Source organism: Pygoscelis adeliae, unplaced genomic scaffold (assembly GCF_000699105.1).
Source record: "Pygoscelis adeliae isolate BGI_AS28 unplaced genomic scaffold, ASM69910v1 Scaffold247, whole genome shotgun sequence".
Taxonomy (NCBI): Eukaryota; Metazoa; Chordata; class Aves; order Sphenisciformes; family Spheniscidae; genus Pygoscelis; species Pygoscelis adeliae.
The window spans coordinates 1,983,499-2,002,273 of NW_008825316.1; the positions used below are offsets into that span (position 1 = coordinate 1,983,499).

At 38.5% G+C, this 18,775-nt stretch overlaps 1 protein-coding gene across 1 annotated transcript in view; it reads right to left on the reverse strand.

Annotated features, from left to right (window-relative positions):
• Positions 1-18,775, reverse strand: part of PLA2G4A (phospholipase A2, group IVA (cytosolic, calcium-dependent)) — a 68,595-nt gene that overhangs the window by 9,360 nt on the left and 40,460 nt on the right. The window contains exons 8-14 of the mRNA XM_009330270.1: positions 16,419-16,555; positions 12,188-12,410; positions 10,639-10,753; positions 6,266-6,403; positions 5,854-5,946; positions 2,919-2,990; positions 677-919 (exon numbers count right to left, since the gene is read on the reverse strand). Of these exons, the coding sequence (XP_009328545.1) occupies positions 677-919; positions 2,919-2,990; positions 5,854-5,946; positions 6,266-6,403; positions 10,639-10,753; positions 12,188-12,410; positions 16,419-16,555 (1,021 nt within the window). The remainder of the gene's footprint in view (positions 1-676; positions 920-2,918; positions 2,991-5,853; positions 5,947-6,265; positions 6,404-10,638; positions 10,754-12,187; positions 12,411-16,418; positions 16,556-18,775) is intronic.

Sequence of the window (18,775 nt, forward strand, 5' to 3'; positions counted from 1 at the left end):
TGCATCCTGCTTATGCCAATATGAAATGTGGATGCATCTACACACCAGTCACATGTGAAATGTGAATGCACCTGACAGATCAGTCACACTGGGAAGAACCTGGTGTCAGCAAAGCAAGGATCTACACTTAAAGAAGTGTGTTGCCTCCACAGGTTTTTCAGAGGAAGACAAAGACAGCAGAAGAGCTATAAAGTTTTTGCAACAGGGAAGTCCTGCCCTTGAGGACAAGGAAAGGTTTTGTTTCCACCAGAAGGCTTAGCACCAGGAAGAGAAAAGGAACAACACAGGATACCCTTTGGAGGAGTCCAAGAGAGTGAGAAAGTGGCCTTAATGAAGGGCACCATACACAAAAGCAGCTTGGTCACCTCTGCCAGCAATTCCTTCAAAACAAAGAGCCACTTCCCCTCCAAAAGGTACTGACTGTTCTGCACATTCTGCCAGGGAACACGGGAAGTAGGCAGCACACAGAAGTCACTGTGCAGTGCCCTCTGTGACACCCAGTCACCTCATAACCTCTGCTGCTAATCAATACTCACAACTGCTGCCACAGAAATGTTCTCCTGCCTTCAGGTACCTGCTGTAGTAAGCCTCACAGTTCGATATTACCACACTGAAAACACACTGTTTCTGGTTTTACTAATGAATATGCAGCAACGTAGGTTTTCTCTGACCTAACCTGCAACGGCTGCATCTAGTTCATCTTCCTCCACGGACTCCTGAGTAAGAAGGTCTGCCAGAGGAGAGAGTGGGTAACAGCTGTTGAGGTTCAATCCCAGCATGAAGTTGTGCACTTTCCCAGCACGCCCTTCCCTGGTGTTGAACAGGGCACTATCACCCACCAAAGCCATCAGCATTCGCTGCACCCAGCTTTCTTGGCTGCTGCTCTGATATTCTTGATTTGCCTCAGCATTTTCAGTGCCTGTAGAGGAAAATGAAAATAACCAATGGTGAGACAGTTAATGCACATATAAACCCAAGATTTCTGGGTCTACTAAAACAAAGGACCTATTAAAATAAAAGGAACTGGGTCATAGCCTTCTTTCAAGGAGCCGTGGACTGAATGTTCAGAGGAATGGAGAGAAACATCCTCTTACCTTCACAGGCTAATGAAATTTTTCATCTGCAGTACAGTAGTGTGGATGTATCCATCAGGAAAATAGATAGGGAATGTGTTAGATAACCTGAGCCGGACTTAACTAGTCTGGGTGGCAAGGGCAATGAGGATATGGCTTTATCTGTGCTAGCACCCAAAATGCAAACTCTCCTGGGCTCAGGGGACAGACTTGAGTCACCAAGATCCATGCTCTATGTAGACCTAATTCATCTGGATGTGTATTGACACCCTTCTCCATCCTTTGCTGACTGCTAGAAATCCAGTCTTCCTTAAGAAGGCAAAGTCAGTCTGCATAAAAGAGAATGCTATAGCATGGGAATTCTAAAATATCTGAAAATATCCTTTCAGTAAACTGTAGACTACAATCTGTATCTGGTTTTAATTAACTAAAGAGTGCAACGAAATGTCCAAACTTAGATGTCTACAGCTAGACATCGCAGTAAAAATAACTTGGATTGGTGTCATCTTGCATTTGTACTGTCAAAACTTGACTTTTTGAGGTGTTTTGTATAAGGAGGTAATTCAGGCTCAGGCTTGATACTTTAAATCTGGCACTGAAACGTGCCTCTTTAATTCAGGCTGTAAAGGAGCTGATTTTTATATAAGCAGAGAGAAAACAAGCATCAAACACCACAAGGTTTAGAGGTCCAACATGTGTACAATAATATTCTATAGAAGTGAGAGGGATGACCAAGTCTTTACAAATCACAGATTTGTAGGCTGTCCACTATGGCTACAAACTATGAGAGAAATGTAGCGTTTCGTGCTGGCTATAGTGCTTACACAGGAAATCCGCAAATAAACACAAAATGTGGTAGCACCCTCTCCCTATTATTTTACACGTAATTTTTCACATTTTACAAATGAAGAAGTAATCATTTAACTGAGCTAATGACATAATTCACTGTCTCATCACACAAGATTTTCTTTTCTTCCTGTAGATCCTAAAATTACAAAGAGCTGAGTTCCCATCTTTGCTTTATTTGTTAAAAACATAATCGATTTCTTCAGGTGAAAATCACTGTTGTCCTCATCAAATACAGAAAGCATTATTAGGACGAGACAGAGACCCTGACTAAAATTACAGAAATCCCCAGGTGGTTTAGGTGCCTAAAGATAAATTTCAATAGGATCTTTTCTTCCCACTGTCCAGTGTTCCCCTTGTGGTTGTGCCTCTTCTGGGAAACTGCATTTGGGCATTGTTTAAAACACTGTGCCAAGCACTAGGAATTTCCTGTATCAGATGTCACTTATAAAGGTGCTAGAAGACATCTATGAATGCTGGAAACACAAACTAATATTTGATCAAGGAATCCCTGAAAACAATGGATAGTGTTAGTTTGCTGGGCTGATAACAATTCGAACATACCTCTGAGCTCAGTAGCTTGCTGGCAACAGACTTCTGGACATTACTGGCTCAGCAAGCCTAATTTTTGGGTGTATGTGAAATTGCGGACCTCTGTGAAGCCCCGTTGGGCTGATGCCAAGATTGAAGGTGTGTGAGAGAATCATTTGATCATCAACTTGAGCAGGAGGCATGAAGTCAAGCCAAAGGCCCTCCTGACATCTCTTGTTCAACATTTCTCTATTTTGCTGAGCCACTGGCTCCTTTAAGATCCTTGGGCTAGGCAATTAAGTTTTATCATTGGTATAAATGAGAGCAGAGCTCTCAGTTATAAAAGACTATTGGTAAGACTAAGGAAAACCAGCTATGGCTAATTACCAACATCCACAAACTTGACCATGCAACGCGAAAGCTGATAAAAACAGTAAACTATGAAATAAAATGTGAGGATTTCCTTACCTTTTGGATGCTGTGATTCATCTTCACTGTCTGAACTGTCATTGCTTACAAGGTGCTTTAGCCTAATATTTTCTGTTTAAAGAAATAAAAAATTACTTTTAACTGCTAGGATTTAATTATCAGAACAGCTAAGAATTTCAAAACAATTTGAGTCATAAAACTAACATAGTCTTCATAATAGAAAATACAGCTGAAGAGATTCAATCTGCTGTGGACTTCTTTATGTTGAGAATCTGATCAGAATATATTGGCTTTAGCCTGCAAATTTTGCAAAGCTCCTGCACTAAGATTAGCCAAAGGGCTGAGAAAACAAAATGTAATCCTAAAGCAGTACCTACCACTCACCTCTGCACCACATATGTGACACATTTCATTCACCTTGATTAAAATTTAGATGTATAGCTTCTGTCCTTTCAATAACTCCTAGTGAACTAGGAAGACAACGTTAATTTCTGTTAATTACTTGCTAATTTAAAAAAAAAAAAAAAAAAAGGGGAACGCTTAATCTCATTCATACATATATGAACGGGTACCCTTAGAAATAGTGGGGAAAAACAAAAGCCAAGATGGTTATGAAAGTTCTACTGGAGTACGTGTGAAAAATAAAGGCCAATACAGTTATGGTTTTCATCTCATAACATTAAGTGAGAGAAATAAAAACAGAAATGAGTGTACTTCTCTGGCAAAAATCTGCATTTTGTTAGGGTTAACAGCTTTGTTTCCAAAACAACCACAAAGTCATGGTTAACCTTTCATGACTATCTCAAGGAATTATTTCAAAGCCAAAATGAGTGCTGAAAAAGCAGCACATTCCACTCCTCAGGTAAGGTTTGTAGTGGAGGTGAATTCATGTGAAAATGGATTATAGGCTGACAAAATTATTTCTGCTAATTATAGAGGGAAGCCTTTCTTGAAATACAGTAGATTTGCAATGTTTTATGAGCAGCCTCATCTTGGAAGCTTATATCCTACAGAGACTGGAGACAGAGACTGAAGTCCAGTGATGCAACTGTATCCAAGAGAAGACTTTTGAAAACTAAAACCCTTTATTCCCTAGTATAATGTATGCTAGGAATCATCTCTAATTGAAATTTGAAGCCAGTTAAAATAAACTGAATGAGGGTTGTTTCCTAATGAACTTGAACATATTATCAACTAATTGTTTTTTTTCCATTAAAAAATGAAAATAAAATAACATTTACTTTATCTCACAGAAGGATAGTGTGGATGTGGGTCTCTGGTGGCATACCCCTGCTTTGGGCTGTAATTTCCAACAAATGCTGTAATTTCTACCCAATGCAGTATCAAAGCAGTGGCAATTACACTTTGCACTTTTTGCTTAAGTCTAAATCTAATTCCTATAAGCACACCTGGCTGAAACAGAAGATTGAAGAGAGAGTCACTGTAATACCAAGTGTGAAAATCCACAGCTTTATTACCCTTGGTAATGAATACTGGATACAGATGACCACCACTGTTGCTTTTTTTCTGAGGATTATGCCCTCTTAGACTTCCATACAACACTGTAAAAATCCCCACAGAAACAGAAGAGCTTGGTCATCATGTATTTTTCCTTAAATACTTTTTCTTTTTAATACTCAGTGGGTCCTCAATATACCAAATACCATCAATGGACAAACACGCACCAAAGACAAACATGTACAAATTCTTGAGCAATGACATAGGAGACAGGTCAAAATAAAAATTAGTGACCAAAAAAGGAAGCTAACAAAAACAACAAATGCAATTTTTGGACCTCAAACCATCTCTTTAAAGCAACCCCCATGCAAACTTTATTATTTACTGCTTCTAGGTGTGATTTCTGTTCTAATGTCCACTGGCATTTTGCCATTCGCTTTGGTGGTACCAAGGTTTCACTGGGACATCTACAGCTCTGCTAATAGACTGTGGTTCAAGTCACATTAGTATTGTCACATCTAATCCAACTTCAAAGCGTATTTTTTAAATTATATGTGAAATGAGCCACAGACGAGAGATAACATTCTGTCTCTCAACATCTTAAAAAGCAATGACACAGACTTTTCCACTATCAAATTTATTGACAGAGATCCTCCATTAGTAGGTGCTAACACTCATAAGGTGTATCAGAAATATGAACCTGGAGGCACAGGTCTCATTTTCATCCATAAATAAGTACATTATCAAACAGCTGAATACCATCTATTAGGAGACAGAAACAGCTAAGGGGCTTGGCGGTTTTTTGTTGTTTTTTTTAAAATCAACTCAATCTGCATTTTCTCTCCATGCTCTTCACAAAATTCTGGCTGTCCAGTACAATTTCTTTATTGGTTACATATTTCCCTGTAATGCCATCTTCTGAATAGGAAAAAAAGTGTAAAAAAACCTTTCATTATCATCTGCATTCTTGAATAAAACACAATAAAGTCTATTCAAACCAAGCTACAACTCTTTCCTTACAGTCATTACGTCATTTGTGCATTAGGAATGAAACAAAAATCATTAAATTAGTAAGCAAAGGATCAGATACCAACAGGTGACTTGTGGTTAGAATGAAACAATCGAACAATCCAGAGGTAATAAAATTTGGTTTTACTTTACTAATCCCTTGAATAATACAGTCCAGTGTCAAGAGACTACACAAGTAACTATCAAGTATTTGTCAGCTTTTGATGTCCAAAAACTAGCATAATGACATAAAAAAGGGAGTTGGATTCTTTTAACTTTATGAAAATAGCTAGATATATGCAGGTGACTTTCAGTACCTCTGATACTGATTAGAAACAAAAGTGAAAGAAAGAAAATTACTATCTAGCAATTTCAGCAGTTAAAGTTACCTGAATTCCACATTCTTAAAATGACTACCAGCAGAGTGCCATTCTTCCAAAGAGTAAGAGTGCACTGAATCTTGCTAGTAGTTGTTTTGCATAGTAGAAGAATTATTTACTTATATTACCTAATTCTTCTTCCATGGTGGGACCTTTATTTTGAGAATTGGAGACGCCAAGCACTCTGTTAAATAATATAGAAAATGCACTGCCCCAGACGCCTGAAAGGGAAAAAGTAAACAATGAATGGAGGCTGGTAGAAGAAAAAAACCATACACTGCACTATTTAAGCAGTTGCTTGCTCTCTGAACACACCTCTGATTTTAGAACATGCTAAGTCATGAGTTCAGATATACATACCAGAAACAAAAAAACAGGGAATGCCAATCCATGTCTGTGAAATGTTTCAAATGGATGTCTTCCAACAAATGGAGAACTCTGCTTGTTGTCTCACACCTTTTGTGATTGTGTTTAAAAGCCCTTGTCCATGAACTACTGAAATTAGTTTTATTTTAAAGTCTCTTTCTGTCACATACTCACCCATCAAGAAATGCAAGGGATTTTCATTATACTTCTTCACCACTGTCCCCATAAAAAATTTGCTTCCAAACAAATCAGGACACATAAAAGTGCCATACTTTGCCATACCAATCTCATACGGACTGAATTCCACCCAGTCTGCAAAATAAGAAACAAAATTGTCCTTTAGCAATCTCAACCTGAATAGAAACAGGATGAAAATACATAAACGAATGAAACCTCTGTCCAAGCAAAGAAATTTTAATTAAATGGGAAGCTAAATAACCAACAGGAATATCTCTTAGGTTGTGCAGAAGGCAAAATTTTTATTTCAAATGAAGGACAGTCTAATGTCTCAGCAGAGAAGGAATCCTCATTCTCATTCTCTCTTATCACAACAAACTTCAGTGAAAAAATATCAGGTAGTAAAAATAGAAGTTTAAAAGTAGCGATCACAAATGAGAAAAACAAAATGACATCTGGTTTTCATCTCATGCTTCAACATGATTCCCTCTCACATGAAATGCAACGTGGGTCTAAGTTCCAAGTTTCTTTTCTTTCACTGTGATCCTACCAAAAATGTGGAGGACAGTGACAAAGGTGGCAGAAAAGATATTTAATATGACAAAAGTTATGAATGATTCTAGGAGAGGCATTTGGATTCCACCAAAACCTAAAGTTTCTAGTGAAATCCAATATGAAAAGGCAAAGCTGAGAGGCAGCTGATAAACTTATTAATACCAAACGATGCAAAATACATTTTTAAAAGTACATGCCATTTTATTGAATAGAGAGCTCAATAAAAATATGGAATAGAATGTTCAAATGCACTTTTTGATCTTAGCAGAAAATTTCAGAAGTAATTTACATTCTATGATGTATGCCTTTTTTGAAAATGGATTTTAGCTGATTTTGAAATATTTTCTTTGATACCAGTGGAATTGCTTACATCAGAGAATTCATTTCAAAAAAGGAGCAATACAAACAAAAAATACCCTACATTTTTAGTATTTCACCCATTCATCCATTTTATGTTCCATATTTTTAGGAGTGATTGATTTGACGGCTTCTGTAAACAAAGTAGAAATAATTCTGAAATAGAAAGGCAAAAGAAACAGCTTTGAAAAAGCCCCACAAGTCACAGGATGTCATCCACTCCTCAAGATATTAGTGTTTCTGTTGAAATGTTAAGCATAAGGTTTAACCACTCGTCCTGAAAAAGAAAGATTTAATCATGACTGCTGAGAGCTTTGTTTCGTGGGGCAACATTTATTTATGCTAAGTCAAATACAACATCCCATTTTCCAAATAAACCACCCACAAATTTTCACATTTATTGGAACAGAAGAAAATTCCTTTGAAGACCCAATCCAGGAATTTAATGGTATTTCCCTTTAGATATATAAACAGGAATTGGCAGGTTATGTATTCAGAACCATGTTGACAGCAAAACTAAATTTAGAATTAGAATTAATTTAATCTGTGATAATCCACTTTCATTTTTGTATTTGCACTGAAGAAGATGATTTCTTAAATCACATATCCTGCTTAGGGAAGTAAGACTTCTGCCTTTAATTTTAAGGGCTTCAGCATTAGCTTCTGCCATTCCAGAAGCTCCTTGAGACAGTGGCCATTTAAATGAGCAGGACTTGAATGTCCCAAGAGACAAGAACTCTATACCAAGAGAAATACTTAGTGTTTATATCCCAGTAAACTGGGTTAGTTCCTTGGCTGTGGCTTAATCTAAAATGTACTAAAGTCAAACCTCTCAGCTGTGTTCACTGCATTTTGGATGTGGCCCTGATGTAAGTTAGATCATAACTCTACATTGCTTCATACCAGCCGAAGATGTAACAGATTTTTCCTGTTCTCAGGAGGGAAGACAGAAAGGTAGTATTTTGCCAACATTAAGCATTTGGCAGATTCAGGATTGGGCACATAAATGCATGGACTGTAGGCACACACCGAGACCAGATTCACTTCACAGTCCAGCCTTGCTGCACGTGGGCAGATCAAAACCACATACCCAATCCAGCATGAGTGATGAACATGGCTAACTGAGCACCGACTGAAGGTTTGCTCTGAAACCTGGAGCCTGGGATCCAAGTGCTATGAATCCACATCCCAAGGCAGCCCTGCTTCCCCAATGAATTCTGTAGCACTTACTCGTATGGAGCAACTCACACACTCACCCTCTCACAGACATAAGTTTACTGTAAGGACTTCCAAGAGCAATACCCCAAAATCCAAATTTTCACTGGTCTGGCATTGCAGCAGCAGCAAAGCTGGTGAACAAGGCTGTTAGGGGATGGAAGCACGCAATACCAAAGCCAAACATTAAATTCCACTCCCCTCTTTAACACTGGATATCAGTATCTTAATGTAATTTCTTATCATTAAAGAAGCTATCATAATAATAAAAAAAGCCCTAACTAAATCACTGTAATTATGTTCAGTTAAAATGATTACTGCAGTTTTGGGTATGGCCGGCACCACCTGGGTCAGAAATGCTATTGGTAGAGAAAACATGCAGAGCCTGGGGCATGAAAGCTATTAGCAGCTGCATGAAATCTTGCACCATCACTCCCAGAAGGAATGTTATCCGATATAATTAATGCATTTCAACTTGAAACAACATGAATGATCTCACCTACAGCTATAATCTAGTAAATAAGAAAGTATAAATATTTCTGTTCAAAACTTACTATATATTTCACATCAAGAATAGCTGTTCAGTTCTAAAAGAAGAAAAAAAGCTTACAATAGAAATGATCGAGATCTAGCATCCTATATAATGATATAGATGATAGCCTCAAAAAAGCAAAAATAAGATCTATTGGCAGCAGCAATACATTTTTTAGGCTAATTGCTAAGGCTAGAGAAATTAGACCAGCCTTCAGGTGCTTCTGGTCTTGCTTGGAGAAGGCCATCATTAACTGAAGATAATTTTTTTTTTAAAATGGTAAATAAGTTACCCAAATAAAATGTCTCAGAAAATAGAAGCTCATCAAAAAACAAAATACTTTTATTTTCAAACAAAAAGGTTTCAGGTTCCTAAGGAGGCAAGTAGACACTCTCCCATGAAAAATTTAACCTCATTTACAATCTCATTTTCCATTATGAACAAAGTTTTGACAGCAACTTTTCCAAATAATCTTTTTAGGAAATGTGGATACAATGTCTGACTCATAAACCTAGGGCAAGCCACTTGGTGTTTCCCTTCTCAGTCTTACATGTAACTATATAGATATACATATCCTTTTCTTTGTACAGCATCTAGGACAATTGGACCCACTCTCAATCGAGGCTACTAGATGGGATTAAAACCTATGGAATAAATAAAAGCAAAAGCCCCTTTTGTGTTACCAACAGTACTTTACACTGTGCAAGAAGTAAAAACAAGGGAGTATATTTGATTTGTTTGTTCAATTCTAATTTCACTCTTCTTAGAAAGAGGAATAATCCTGTATGACCGAAGACATTTCCCTTTACCTGTTTGATATACTAATGTTAAGCAGCTTTCTGCTGTTGGAGAAACATCAGCTTTCTTTTTGTCTTGACTCCTGCAATGTACTTAGCTACTTCATGGATAAGCAATATGCTTTTCAATTGGCAGGAAATCATTTTTTGTAACATATAGAGAACAAAACTTGGCCACCACTTAACATTTCACAGAAACCTAAAGAGGTTGTTATTGTGTTAGACTTACTTTCAGGTAAAAAAATAAAAATTAACATTTACAAAATGGTCTAAGAATAAGTCTCCAAACCCAAGAATGATGGAGAAATAAAAGGCCGTTGACCTAAAATACAGTGTGTTTGTCTTTCCATGGACAGGAAAAGATGCATCTTAAAAGCCAAGAAAAGGCTCAGATCCATGGTATGCCATGACAAATATGTCCATTTGATGCCTGTTCTCCACAACCCTGTAACCTTGGTGCAAATACTGCACCAGTCGAATAAATATCCACCTACCTAAGTATGTGAACACTTATCCCGGAGTAACTTCATGTTATCAGACTCTACTGTCAGATTCCCAGAAGCCGCTGAACACAAATGTGTCCATTTCCCTATCACCTTTTGAAACCCATCAGAACTGTCCTTATGATGTGCCTGTTTGGTATTATCCTTCAACATCACAACTTCCTATTCCTTTTATAAATTAAAATCTCCCTGTATTCAATTCATAACAATGTGAATTTTGTTAAGCCCCAAAGAATGTTTCATATCATACCAAATTCTTTCCTAATCCTTGCCATAAGACTAATAATTTCAACATGTACCAAGTTGCAGGACACAATTATTCTCAGAAGTATTAAAAAAATAGGCTTTTTTTCAGCCACGCACTTCTCTCTTCTTTTCACAAGTGACTCCATACACAGATTGAAAACATACCTGCAAACATCAGCTCTGAGACATCTGGTTTGACATGGAGACATGTAAAGAGTGGGAGAGCACACCGGGCATTATTGATTTTCTCTTTCATGTTGCTCAAAGTGGTGTCCATTCTCTGCATGAAAAGAAAGACATTATGTCCAAATGGATCCTATAAAGGCTTGCTGATATTTGGGAGACTACTCATTTCTCTGAAATCCTCAAAGAGAAGGAAAATGGGCAAACTCAGTTACTTCCAAGAAAAACAGAACAGAAGAATTTGTAAAAGGAAGTAATCTGCTTCACTACCTTTTAAATGCACAATTCAGGAGGGAAGGAGTGGGAGAAGACATGATAGGAAGACGAAATAAGAATGTGTTATAGAATCCAAAATAACATGGCCAAAACCGAAAACAGTATTGCTGCACAAAGCAAGTTCTTTCCCTCTGCTACTGTAAAAGATGAAAACAAGGAAAAACCTCTTAGGCAGAACCGCCATTAATAATCATGTAACGTTTTTCAATGTGTGCTGTTTCTGAAAAGTCAGCAAAGATAATTAAGTAAATGGACTATTAAGAGGCTTACATTTGCTAACCAAGGATCTGCATCTCCCCCAGAAAATATTCTGGAGTCTGCAATCAAGAAAGGCTGAAAGTCATTATGACATAATAGTACTAAGATGTGTTATCTGTGAATAACCAAGAGCCTTATTTCAATTTTTTGCTGACTGTGTCAGGTTCAGATTTAAGCTAAACATTTGTGCATTTGTTTTAACTCCTTAGTAAACGGGGACTTCTAACCAGCCTCACAGGATCATTAACATCCCTTCATTGTCAGAAACTCACCCTATATATCACAGTTACTAAAAGCTGTGTTGCCTGTTTTTCAGTATTTTAGAGTGTTTAAAACCTAACGGCAATGTATACTCATTAAAGATGCAAGTGCATAAAACAAGTCTGTGAATCTATTAACACATTTCAATCTTAAGATAAGATCAAATTCTGCTCACCTGACTCATTTGAACCTGAAGTCTGTGTGCCTGATTCAGTGAATTAGGATTTGTCAATAATAAAATACAACAGTATAAAGCCCTCCTATTGCCTCTTTTTTCAGAAAAACAAGTAATAATAAATAAGAGATGTGGACCTTTCACCTTGAAATTAATATTTTGTTAAGCAAATGGTGCTTTTCTTATAGCAAAATGTGCATAAAGAGGTTATACCATTTTGTAATTTTTTGTTGAAATTGCTTACGCAGTAATTTTAATGGATGATACACAATGTTAAGAGCTTGCTGCAAGTACCCAGCAGCTGAGTTAATTTCTGTTGCACGTGAATGCATGATGTTTTCCTAGCTCTTAAAGAAATGAGTACCATTCAGAAACATGTCCCAGAGCAAGGAAGGCATTTTATAAGTTTCCTATCCAGTATCTGTTCAGCTATAACTTTAAATATTACTATTGCTAAACATGCTTTGTTAAATGCTACCAAGGTAATTTCAAAAAAATAGTAACAGCAGTTATTACGCAATAGTTTCACAACTCTAATAATCATAAAAAAAATGAACTCACATTATGGATAAGTGTTTCACCTATTAGCATTCCAAAGATATCTGTGAAGGTGACAGGCTGGCCTGAGCTCTTCTTATTCCACAGTGCTTCAATGTAGCGTTTGACTTTCTGAGGAGTGAGCAGCAGAAGTGGGTTGTGACTCACAGAGTTCATCAATTCTTGATTAATCTCCTTTGGTCCTTTTTCTGGAAAATCCGGGTGTGAATACAAAGTTGACATATACCTGCAATGGAAAATAGGCTCTGTAAGTATCAATGCCTGGTTCAATGTCAGCTGCCTGAAACATATAATAAGCTCAAAATAATTTGATACAATTACTGATTAAATCAGATTAATTTACTCACCATTTATAAAGTAAATTGTCATTTCTTTTTTCTCAGGGTATAGAAAACTAAACAATTTGTTCTAAATGTAAGCATACAATCAAACACTCAACATACATTTCCATAATGTGTATGATGTAAAAGATTAAAGCGTTCCTCATTTATCTGTTTAAGGGACAATGGACAGAATCATCATAAGCTGAAAAAACAGCTTCTCAAGTTGTCATAGCGAACCTAAATTTGGCAGACTAGAGGTCCTGTAAGTATACACATGCAGTTCTTTCACTCTAAGGTGTGCCCCTCTCTGTCGCTCTTCAGTTCATTATTATTACTAGTCAGAAATTCCTAACATATTTAGTATATGGCATGCTTTCCAGGATCTAGATGTTTTCATAATAAGATGAAGCACAACAACCAAAACCTGTGCAGAGATTTAATTGAGTCTGAGATTTCAGAAGAGGTCTATCAGGATTTTGTCACTGAGTAACTCTGGAAACTGAAGTTTTGTTTACTCAAAATGAAGTTTAGACACACATGCAAACAACTGTGGTTTCCACTTAGTTGGCTTAAGTAACGCTATCGGTGAAGACTCAAGATAGGCCGTCCTAATCTACCAGATGCTCATTTCACTATTATTTATGCAATTAGCTGGCTCAGGTATACATACCATACTGCAGGCATAATTCTGCATAGCTGTGAGATACACACTGTGTAAGCTTGGCCCTGAGGTCGCTGCCCAGCAATTTACTTAACAGCATCATGAACCCTGTCACATGCATGATATAAGAACTTGATCCATTAGTCCTTGCGCAGTCTCTAAAGCTTAGCATGCATGTCAGCTCATGGGTGGAACAAACACAGCAGCAAGCTTCCATGTGAGCAGAGAAAGGAAAATGCAGGATGAAGAATTCAGTACAAGGTTGAAGCAAGATGACAGAAACAATCAGGGAGGTAAATGCATCGCTCCAAGGTTAGGCGTGCATCTGAGTTGAACAAGCAAAAACCTGCCCCTCTCTGCAGGAAAGGAATTCTCCACCCTTCAGAAAAAAAAAAAAAGAAAAGAGCATTATTCCCAAGTAATAGACTGCATGGGAAAAAAGAAAAGAAAGGGAGTGCCAAAATGTCAATTTATTTATTCATCAAGCAAGGAAAGTCTGAATAGGTGACATCACCAAGACAGCAGAAGCAAATTTGTTTAAATACAACCATTTCCAACATATGTTCCTGACTGAATCAGTTCAGATAATCTTGCTATTTTAATACAAATTTTATAGGTTTACATTAGATCAACTACGTATTCACACCCAGATTTTCCCAAAAAAGGACCTCATGGCCAGCTGACTGATGTCTTTTGAGAACATGGACTACATACCATTCCCTAGAAACACAGTGAAGATTTTTCACACTGCATTGCACTATTCAATTGTTCTTCATCCAGCCAAATGATATCTTCCACTTTTTGCAATTTGACAAAAGTACATCCAGGTCTCTCAGTAGACAGTGATAAATCTGCCCCCCCCCAGTGATAGAAAACCCAGGTTCCAGGGATGCCCATCTTTTATAGTTCAATCTGTATGAGAAACTTACTCTAGTTCATAAAACACTTTTGGCATTTCAAAACCTTCTGGAATTCTGAAAGCTTTCTATCTAGTATAAGAGGGGGGAAGCAAGCTTCACACAAGTGAAAAATAATTGAAAAAAAACCACACAAGGAATAGAACAGATCATTACCTATTTCAAAAGTTAACAACTCTGGGGTTAGAGTATTTCCTTAGAACATGTGGAACCAAAATTCATGTGCTTCCTTAGAGTTAAACCAGGGGATAAAACTCATCCCAGGCAGATTCCCTGCTCATTTATATTTAGCTATTCCAAAAAAAGTCTTCATCCCTTACTCTCGAAGAAATGAGATATTCATATAATCTTGTAATTTAGACTGGAAGGAACCTCGAGGTCTCTGTTCCCACCTCCTGCTCAATGTAGAGTCAACTCAAAAGTCAGATCAGGTTGCTCAGGGCTTTGTTCATTCAAGTTCTACTTTCAAATGAAGTATTCACTGAATCAGATAGAAAGAGGACGACACCTTACCCAGCCCAGTCAAGTAAGGATGCGGCAATACATTCCAATGCTTGACCACTCCCACTGCAAAATAATTTTCCTAATAGCTAATCAAATTTATCTTTCTGTAACTATTGGACATTACCCCTTGTCCTTTCTCTGTGAGTCTCCAAAAAAAGTCTGTTTTCTTTACAGTTACCCATTAGGTAGCTGAAGATAACAGTAAGATCTCTCATCACCACTACCCTTGCCTACTCCTCAAGGCTGAACAAATGCAGCTGCCTCACTTTCTCATGTGCTTCAGTCCCCTAATTGCTTAGGTGGTACTCTGATAGAATTAATCCAGTTTGTCAACACCTTTCTAGGTGGCCCTAAACTGGATTCAGATGCAGCTCCAGTATTCAAACCAGTACATAAAAAAAACCTGGTTATGATAAAATTGTATTTTGTGACATTTGGGATACTCCCTTGAAAAGTTCAAAATTTTCTTAAGATGTAACATCCTCTACTGCAACCTGATCCATTGACATTAAAACCAAGTTTTAAAGTTAGACAAAAAAAGTCTGCAATTTTTCACTTAATGAAAAAAATGTAGTGTTAAGGAGTCCAAACAGTTAAGAAATTTGGAATGAATTTGTCAGCTGTCTATGGTTGATGAAAACCAGCCATAACAGCTTTTAAATATGTTACATCATTTCATTTAAGAAACATCAAAACAAATAGTTTCAACATTTGTAATAAGTGTAATTTGGGACAATTTTTATAAAAGCCAAGAAGACAAAGGGCTGCAGGTTCATAGCACTAGGCAGGGAGAATAGAAACCCTCTCATTCAGAAGAGTGGTTGAGGCAGACATAATACTGGGGTTCAAAGCATTCTGCTGCCTCTAAAGCCCTGAGCTCATAACACCCAGAGAGTGCCTTTCACACAGTGAAGTCACTCTGATTTTCTCCTGGTGATGTTGTTCTTGTTAATGGGCTGAAGATTTCATTCAGTCAGACAGGAGAACATCGTAACTACCTGATTAGGGCATTCTAATCGAGACATCTTGGAAGATCTTTTCTTCTATCTAACAAACTATTTTAAAAAACGATGTAATTTCTAAATTAAACAGTGACAATAGGAGTGATACAACGCAATCCATAGCAGCATGCCCTGCAGCATGACAGTCAGTCGGTATTCTTTCCTACAAGCTGAAATACATCTGCTCAAATCTCCTTATGCTAAGAAAGAATCAGCAAACAGGCCCTAGACATCCCTAGTAAATCCACCAAGAAGGGGACTACTCAGTCTAAAATGGAGCAAAAGATCTTTCAGTAATTTTCAGAATCTCTAAAAAGTGCCCCAAAAGGATATAATCCATTTTGGGTTGAATGAATCATCATCTTCAAGTCACAAGGAATTTTTTTTTTTTCATTTAATCAGGAAAATAAAGCAACACAAAAAATATTTTGGATTTATACCAATGGCTTGAATTCTTCATTTTTTGTTATCAAGATGAAAGAATCAGTTACACAGTCCTAGTACATACAGCATTGGCGTTGATACAGAAACGTGGCTGCATATGTGTAGCACCTCTTTTCACCCACTCCTGCTATCAAAGCTCCTAGGAAGATCACCTGGAGACTGAGCTGTCTTCGCCCTTCAAAGCATTCTAAAACCACCAGCAGACTTGCTCCACTGACCTGCTATGCTGCAAGACAGCTGTCTCCGTATGTCTTTTCCATACTGATAGTGTATATGTAAAATTTGCTGTGAATTACAACCTTAGAATTAAGTCAGCTCTCATGAAAATTTGTTCTTGAACTTCCTGAAGAAAAACTGAAGAAAAACAAAAGAGAAAACCCTTACCACGTGGATCCTGAGAGACCAGCGATGTAAGTCGCACAGTCTAAAATTCCTGATTCATAAAGTGCTTTCATGACTCCAGCAAACCCTACCATGGCACGAAATCCACCTCCTGAACCCAATATCGCTATCACTGGTACCTGCATAGATGAGAAGAATAGCATATCACCACATCAATTCTGATAGACTTAAAAGTAGTAAATAAACTTTATTCATCAATCACTGGCCAAACATACCAGCCTTGTGCAATTAATAGGTTACCATCCAGAGATCCTCACAGCAGAAAATAAACCTGTGCTTTTCCAAATCTGTGCACAAAAGTTCTAACAAGTCAAAAAGAAGGTATTCTGCAGTCTCTTAGTGGTAGGCGTGTAAAAGAATGGCAAAATACTTTAATAAAGCACTTTGAGATATGGCTTGTAAACACTGTATGTAGAATGGAGCAGTATCGTAATCCCATCCATGAAGTTACCTGTCCCTCTTAGGTTCTCTGGGCCCAAGAGTGTTGTACAATATCTGTATGTAATTTACTCAGTCCCTTCTGCTTCACAAAGAGCTGGATGGCAGAAGTACTTTTGGACTGCAGCATGGGAGGAGAGCACTGCCAATCACGAGCAAGGGAAGCCAGGAACCAGCCAGCAGCATGAGAGGTTCTGTCTGCCAAGGTGGAAATCTCACACAGGGGCAGAGCAGACTTCCTTCTAGCTTCCTATTTATCTTGTATCTAGGGACCATTAGCAACCAGGAGGTGCAAACAGATGGCATGTAACAAAACACCTGGCATGCAGGGATATAAAGGGAAGCTAAATGTGTCTAGCTCCCATGCAGGCAAGAAGGAAGGTATGACTGAGGCAACACAAGGGCAGGAAGAAAGCATGAATTCCCAGAAGAGGGGGAGCTGCAAGCTTGCTACTTCTGGCAGTGAGAGAAGTCTCCCCTTCTACCTGCAGCTCTTCACCTCAGTTCAGAGTCCTGGTGACAGAGAAGGACCAAATGCTGTCAGGGAGGATTTTGGACCAGACATCACAGGTTACTGGATAAGAAAGTGACAAGTGATGGTAGCTGATGATTCCCTCTTCTATGGGACACAGGCCAACCTGCCAGCCAGACTGATTGTTTAGGGAGGTTTGCTGATTGCCCAGACTCCAAATCCATGATGGCATGGAGAAATGGCTGAGTCTCACCTAGCCTTTCAGATGCTACTTCTCGCTGCTCATCCATGTGGGCAACAGTGATACAAGCAGAGAGACCCTGAGCAGATGAGAGGTGCTTTGCCCCCTCTTGGAGCAAGAATGCACAGGCACCCGATGCTGTGGCCTATGGACTTGATCTTTCCAGTCTGGAAGAGGACTGGCTCAAGCAGATGCTATCAGGCTCAGGTGGTGTCACTAGTGAGACTCTTGGCTTCTTGATCATGAAGCCTTGCTTGCTGATGAAGGTGGTCCATGGGAAAATAAAGAATCCACCTGACCAACAGAGTGAGGAACACCTTCATGAACAGACTTGCTAATTCAATGAGGAAGACTTTAGACTAACTTCAATGATGGGGACCTAAGTGAGCAAAGGGTGCAAATGTTGCAAATGCAGGAAGAATGCATGGGGAGAAAGCTAGTAGTGAGACCTGCATGTTCTTGCTCTGAAGGAAGAATGTTCAGAGGCTTACCTCAAATGTCTCTATACTGATGCACAGAGACATCAAACAAGAAAAATTGGAAGTTCAAGTGCAGTCACAGGTCTATGACACAATCAGAATGCCATAGACTTGGTGGGACAGCACGCATGCCTGGCACGCTGCCATGGATGGGTGGAGGCTGGGAAGATAGGCGGGGAAAAAGGGTGCAAGGGGGCTGTGCTCTACAAGAAAGCAGCTCCTTGATTGCACAGAACATCAGGATGCAACCAGAGATACGTCTTTTGGGAGCTTCTGGGTCATGATCAGAAAGAAAGTAATGCTAGGGATGTTGTGGCAGTCAGATTCACTGCTGACCAATGGGATGAAGTGGGTAAGGCTTCCTCTAAAAACCAGAAGAAGTTTCCTGATCTGGCTGTGGCCCTCACAGGGGATTTTAATCCCCTGCTGAAAGGTCATCATTGTGCAAGCCATCCAGGAAGTTTGTAGACTGCCTTGGTGACAATTTCCTAATGCAAATGCTGGAGGGGCTGACTAATGCTGTTCCTCACCTGCTGCTCACAAATAGTAAAGAACCAGGGGCAAACACAGCCACCAGGAGCTGCTTGGGTTGCAGTCCACACAAAGTGATTGAGTTCAGTATCAGACCAAGGTTGGGAAGTGAGCATCAGAGTTAAGGCTCTGGAATTCACTAAACTCTGGATGGTTCTGGGACTTGCTAGGCAGAACC